Source organism: Miniopterus schreibersii (genome assembly GCF_964146895.1).
Source record: "Miniopterus schreibersii genome assembly, chromosome: 7".
Lineage (NCBI taxonomy): Eukaryota > Metazoa > Chordata > Mammalia > Chiroptera > Miniopteridae > Miniopterus > Miniopterus schreibersii.
Genome location: NC_138108.1, coordinates 18,952,258 through 18,959,434, shown reverse-complemented (window position 1 = coordinate 18,959,434; position 7,177 = coordinate 18,952,258). Strand labels below are relative to the sequence as shown.

General features: G+C 43.2%; 1 protein-coding gene across 4 annotated transcripts in view; it reads right to left on the bottom strand.

The window, feature by feature from the left end:
• Nucleotides 1-720: 720 nt before the first annotated feature.
• The window catches only part of KLF7 (KLF transcription factor 7), an 82,385-nt gene continuing 75,928 nt past the window's right edge, over nucleotides 721-7,177 (bottom strand). For all 4 annotated transcript variants that reach the window (XM_081141787.1, XM_081141785.1, XM_081141786.1 and 1 more), the window contains one exon: nucleotides 721-2,948. In XM_081141787.1, coding sequence (XP_080997913.1) covers nucleotides 2,897-2,948 — 52 coding nt within the window. In that variant the 3' untranslated portion in view covers nucleotides 721-2,896. The remainder of the gene's footprint in view (nucleotides 2,949-7,177) is intronic.

Sequence of the window (7,177 nt, the reverse complement as noted above, 5' to 3'; positions counted from 1 at the left end):
TACAGGACAGTTCAAACACTGATGAGGACCAAAGGGCCTTTGTTCCGCCACATTCAAATAAGGTCTTTCCAAGACCACAGATGACAACAGGGAGCAAACAAGCAATGATTACTCTTTTGCATTCTTTTTTTAACTTTCTTTTTAATAGAGCCTTGCATTGGTCAGTTCAAAAATTAAATTAAGTATTATAAACCCTTAATCATATAGCATTTCGAGAGGCCAGAGCAGCTCCAGCTGGGGAGAGAACATTTGCAAATGGTGGCAGCCACGGCCAATGCCATCACTGGTGTGTGTGTGCATTCCTGCTGGAGGCTGCTATGGAAAGGGAAACCAGTGAACCAACAAAATCTGGGGTGTCTAAAGTTTCATCTAGTGCACTGACTGGAGGCGCTACAATTTAATACAGCTGAGGTTCAAGGTCCCTCACACATCCTTCATCCAGAAAGGATGCATCACACATTCAAACATAATCCCATGGTACGCCCCGATGGACTGGCCACAAAATGCACTCAAATGCAGTAGAGAACTACGAGATTGTCAGCAAGCAGTGCTCTAGAAATTGTTTCTAAGTCATGTCTAGTTTTAAATCTTTGGAATAAAACTGATTTTTAAAATACCCTTCAACTAACATATACATAATTGCCTCCGGCAAATGGGCAGATTTTTGTGTGTGTGTTTTAGGGTGGTTTTTTTATTGTCATTGTTTTGTTGTAGGGTTGATTTTTATTTTTTTTTGTATTTTTTTGTTTTTTGGTCTAAATTGAAAAAAGGAAAGAGAAAGTAAAGTTTAAGGGCCAGACCTCAGAATGCCCCAAGAGTCCAATTGGCAGCTACAACATTTGTGACAAAGAAGCTCCTTTACCCTCAGATGAGTAGATTCAACATTTCAGTGAAATCAAAGGTTGCAGAGAGCTGAGAAACCAAATGCCAAGGATCTTGAAAGTTGCTGTCATAAATGTATTTGTGTTTCTTATACTATTATTTCCTTTTAGAGACTTCAGTTTTGCATCCCAAATAGGTATGGGGTGGCACTGTAACAGTCAATGAGTCAAACAGTCAAAGGAGGGCAGGAGGGGAGCCAGCTGGTACGAAGGAGCAGCAACCATGTGTGGACCAAATGCCATTTTTGTTTTTTAGACGTGTCTTGAAGGGATGGTCCCAGAATATACAAAATATACAATCTGTCCTAATAACCACCCCACTTGCTTGCATAGGCCATTTAATGGTCCTAAAGGCAGTCTTTGGAGTTGAGGCCAGTGCCAGCTAGCTAGAAATGCGGGTAGATACAGAGACCGATATTGGATATGTGTGTGGGATGAAAAGTAAGGAATGTAACCCCCTTGGAGTCAGTCTGCAGAGTAAATGTGAGGCCTCTGTTGATCCTGGGTGCTCTAGGTCACAAGCCATGATGGGCCTAGCCAGAAAAAAAAAATCAGACATATGTCTCTCCTTTCAGACAGACCGTGAGAGAAACATCTCAACCCTTTCCTTAAACGTCCACCCTTCATTCCCACAATGGCGTTTCTGAATTGTATGTTTTAACAAGTGGAATAACATGAGCTCAGTGGGTATGAGAGAGGAAGATAGATGATGTTTTTTGAAGTCACTAGACTTGGGAGGCATCTTCCGTTTTCCCCACTCCTGGAAAGAGTGATATTTTTGGCTTTTTGTCAGGTCATAACCCAGAGTTAGGTTCAATATGCAGCTGCCCTTTGAGACTAGCGACATCTATGCTGAAACTGGGTACAGGGTAGCAATGACACACAGCACAGGGTTGACCACTATGAGCTGAGGTCATGATGCCTCAAGGGGATGAGAGAACTGTGATGTCCCATCTGATTGGCTGCTTCGAGAGCTGGACATCCAGGTGCTGAGAGAGTCCTGGAGAGGTTTAGTCCATGGAGAAAAGATAAAACATTTAAGCTTCCAAATAAGCTTTTCAAGTTTTCGTTAGCAAAAACAGAGAGATTAAAAAGAAAAAATCTAGCACTGGCAATAAGGTGAGGCTCAAGGGATAGACTGTGATTTATCGTCAAGGACTTTATTCTCTTGGCCACTTTGCAGTCATGCTAGAAGTTTCCAGAATCCCTAGTGCATATGGTGTGCAAGAGTCAAAAAGTAAGAAAAGAAAACTCCTCCCTTAAGAGTGAAGTCTAGAGAAATGCAGGCCAGAAAGGTGTAAGGTGTTATTCCAGAGTCTGTCGCCGCTAAGGCCGTTGGTATCGACTGGAAAAGATCTCAATGGTACTAAGAAGAACCAAAACCGATCAACAGTTCTTTGAGGAAGTTGGACGCACGGAATAGTAGGACTTTTCACACACAAAGGACAAATAAACCAAGAGTTAATTTTGGCTACCAAACTGCAATTTGGTTTTCTAGGTCATTTTCCCCCAACTATTTAAAAAGAAACATTAGTGCTACACATATGCAACTTTAAGACGTTGTATTCTCCTATCAAGTTGCACTGAGAAGCAAGTTAGAGATAAGCCCCTCTTACGGCTGGCTGTCCACCTGCGGGGACGTCGCATCCAATGTCTTTGATTTCCATTGGCAACAGCGGGCAATAATTCCAAGAGTGCTGAAGTGAGCAGCCGGTCCGCCTTGCTGAGTTCCCCTGGCCTCCTCCTTTGTCTTCTGCCACCTGGCTAGGGCAAGGCATAAAGGACAGACGTATATATCTTAAATAGAGCTGAGTGCATGACAGTGTGTGGAGGGGGTCTGTGCGTGAGAGCATGTGTAAGTGTGTGTGTCTGTGTGTGTGTGTACACAGAGGTTTAGAAGTGAGAACTTTCTTCTGCGGGGCAATGGGTCCCCGCCTGAAGTCCAGCCCCCTGCCTCATGGCGTTTCCTTCAGACAACGGCCGACGTCATGGCAACTCTGGCCTTTAGGGTTTTTTTAGATATGTCTCTTCATGTGGAGGGCAAGATGGTCAGACCTGGAAAAACACCTAGGAAACATAAACCACAACAAGGAAATCAGAGAGGTTCAAGTAAAGAACTCAACTTCCATCACCCCTTAGGAAGACTATTAGCCCTGCCTCAAAGAGAGGCAGTACTTATGTGCTGAGAAACAAGGTAGTGCGTTAGAAAGGCGAGTTCAGGGGTCAGATTGCTTGGGTTCAAATCCCAGCTCTCCCCAAAGCTGTGTAATTCTGAGCATGTTAACCTCTCTGTGCCTTAATTACTCCTCCATAAAATGGTCATAATTATAGCACTCACCTCATAGCTTGGTTGTGACGATTAAATGAGACCAGCTCTGTAAAGTGCTTAAACTACTGCCTGGCACGTAGTAAGATCTCAATGCATATTAGCTATTATTATCATAATTGTCATGATTAAAGAAAAAAAAGAACGTGCAGATGCTTAGGAAACAACATGCCATGTCCATACACTATAAATACACTACGAATGATTAGCCTGTATTGCCAAATGGTGGAACTCTAACATTTTAACACCCAGATTGCAGCCTTGAGCTTCACAATGGAAGCCCAGACACACTGCCTGTGGTGCCTACAGGTCCACACGGGCACCCTATATTCATCTCAGGAAAGGGAATGAAGAAGGGAGCTCACATTTATTGAGTGTGGTATAATACACAGGGTGTGCTAGGTGCTTCCCCAGTATTACCCCAGCGGCTTCCTCAGCAAGCTTCCATGCTCAGTATTCACACCCTTTTGTGTGTGTGTGGTAAGGAAACTGAGGCTAGGTGCACATAGCTAGTGAGTGACACACTTGAAATGAGATCCCAGGTAGACCTGCGAACCCACTTTTGTGAACTGTTTGTTGGTACCTAAGGTCCACTACTGGGTATCTTCCTCAACCTTCAGACTAGATGCAGTGGTTGTCTTCACTCCCTCTCAGTTCTAACATCACCAACTTGCTTTTCCCTTGGATAGCAACTCTTCTGCCTTCTCAGTTGTATGGGGCTGACCCTCCTCCTAAGGTTGAAGTTATGACAAGAGTGACATGCTAAGCAGTAGTCATGTGACCCATAAAGATCAATGAGAGCCAGCCCTGGGACATTTGCTGACACTATAGGAAGAAAGAAGCTTTCTTTCCACTGGGGCTGCTAAGCTACTAAGACTGAAGCTGGAGCTGCTGGTATGCATATTGCCATGTGCGAAATAGCCCGCTTGAGAACAAAGTCAAGAAAGAAAAACTGGGCCAGGGGATAGGAAGAGAGAGAGAGAGAATCCTGATGACAATATCTGAGGACCTGGATCCAACCAAGCCTAAAGACGAATCTAATTCTGTTCTTAGTTACCGGAGCAAATAAATACCCTTTGAGGCTAACACTAGCCTGAGTCAGGTGTCTGTTTCTTATAACTAATAAAGTGGGCATTTCCACATTCCCACAGCCTATGATCTAAGGTTCTGGTGAGAAGCCCAGTGAAGTCAGCACATAAGACAGCAGTCACTCTTAGCTATGAGTGTGCTCTCCCTCTGGACTCTTAACATTGGCCACTTGCCTACCTGAGAGAACAGTCCCAGGCTCCTCTGAGGCCCAGGAAACCTTCACAGTCCAAAATTCTTGCTAGGATGTTAGCAAGCTGCCCTGTTCAGTGCAGGATTTCCCTGCGTTTATTCTTAAAACTTCACTCTATCCCCTGACCCCAACCTTCTCTAAACACGTTTGTGTTCATTTCTTAAAGAGGTACATGTGCAGGATAGAACCCCAAGGAAATGAAGTAAAACAGAACAAAAATACAGTAAAAAACACATAAGAATGGGAAAAGTATAGTAGAAAATATTCGAATCCAATAACGTTGAATAATAATGGTTCTAATTATACCAACTTGTTTCAGGCTCTGATTTAGAATGAACAAGATTTCTGGGTAATCCCTTAGAGTACCATCTAAAGGGGATTTGATTTGCTATAAAACAGTGCTACATTTTCTTTAAAAGCAAGTACTTGATGCCATTGGTACACAGAAAAACAATACAGCCTACAGGGAACTTAGCATTTAATGTGCATAATTCTGTTCTGTCCTGAAGGTACACCCAGTAGTGCCCACTGCCTCTTCTCTTCTCTTCCCTTCCTCCCTCTCTGCCTCTTCCTTTTCTCCCTCTGTTATCCCAGCAGCTTAGAGAAAGAAGATCTAAGTTGAACAGTTCTTTTTACAGCTATTTCCCTTTTAAAGTTAACATCCTTACAAGAACCCTATAAAGAAGGTACCATGCTTATTCCTACCACCACACGCGATAGTCATCATAAAGAGGCAAAGCTAACATCTGAGCCCAAGTAGTCTGACTGCAGAACCCAGGCTCTTAGCCACACCTGCTTTTTAGGCTGAGAAGAAGGGAGGGCTGAGATGTCAATTAAAGGAGTTTGTAGTAGATAGAATAATGGATGGTTCCCCCAAAATGTCTACACTTAATTCCCAGAACCTGGAAATACGTTAAGTTACAAGGCAAAGGAGAATGAAGGTTATGGATGGAATTAATTTCCTAGTCAGCTGATAGTAAAACAGGGAGATTATTTTATATTATCTGGGTAGAGCCAATGTCATCACAGGGTCCTTAAAAATGGAAGAGGAAACTGTAAGAGAAAACCAGAGAGACTGGCAGCGTGAGAAGGATTCAACAGCTTGGATGGGAGGGGACAGGGTAAGGAGGCACGCAATGGGACCAACCCTTAGGAGCTGAAGAAGACGAGGAAGAGGATTCTCCCTTAGAGCTTCTAGGAAAAAAGCAACCCTGCCAATACCTTCCTTGATTTTAACCCAGTGGGACCTATGTGGGACTTCTACAGAACCATTAGATAATAAATGTGTAAAGATATATAAAACTGATATTATTTTGGCAATTGGTAATGGCAGCAACCAGAAAATTAGTCCATAAATTAATCTGGCCAGGCCTGATCAGTAAGGGCCTGTGAGAAAGCAACAAAGCAGAGATGAAGTATTCTGCCTGGTCAAAAGGGAGATGTAGGGATTTGAGATGGTAGGTGAAGGAGAGGTCTTGGGAGTGGGAAGAATCTCTTTCCTTTCCTTTCTATATTCTGGGAACTTAGAGGAAAATAGTATTCTTGATACACGACTTCATTTGAAATAACCATTCAGTAATGTATATGTTCTGGACTTTTATTCTTCCCTTACCAATTGCCTACTTGGTGCCAGGTATCTAGCAAGTTATGTACAAGCCTTTAATTTCTTTCAGGGGGAAAAACAAGTGAAAAAACCAAACCAGATCTTTAACATGCTATGAAATGTAATTGCACCCCACCAGAATCAAACTAGCATCATTATTTGCTCAAATTCTAAGAAGCATATGATATTCAGCATTAGACTAGGTCCCTCACCACTGAGATTTTTATTTAAATTCAATACACCAGCAAGCTACTTATTCATGACTAATTTATATTTATTAACTTATACTTACTGAGCTCCACATAGGAACAGTAAAAGGTAATAGATAAACTCAGCATCTAGAAATGCAGAATCAAGTAATTCTAAGGGTAATACATCCCCAGAGGGTATTTATGACTATACAGCAGGCATATGACCTTAAATAAGAAGGTCTTTAATGATTGAAGTGTGTTCATTACAGAGAACCAGTCAAACCCCTCTGGTCGTTTCCCTTGCCTATGAAAATGGCACTCTAAAGTCAGGTGGGCATAAAGCCAATAGCTTAGGGAACCAAAGGGCTAGAAACTGGCTGGTATTTCTTACCATCTATAAGGGGGCTGACTCAATGATCAAAATACCTCCTCTCAACTGCCCAAGATGAAGGCAGCACCCTGGTAGCAGTCCCCTGGGGTGATAACTGGGCTGAGTCTGCAGAACAATGGCCCGCCTATTATCACTGGTGGAAGCAGCTGACTTTTACTGCCATCAGCAGCCTCAAGCTCTATGGGCTGAGAGACAAGACTCATCCTCTAAAAGCTGGTCACTCAGTGGGCTGCAAGGTTCAGCGTGATGGTAAGGAAACGGCAGAGCCACCTCACTGCTTTCTTCCCTCACCCAAACCTGAAGCCAGAGGTCACAAAGCCCAGTGCCTTCAGGGGTCAGGCAGGTAAAGTGAATGCGGGCAGTGGGTCCATGTAAGAAACAGTACTATCTGACTCCGCTTTTGATAAGGCATGGATACGAAGAAATACTGCTCTGTGAGAGTAGACTACAGGGCAGGTGTGATGATCCATGTCAACTGTAGGTCTGCCTTCCTGTTGGGAGACCAC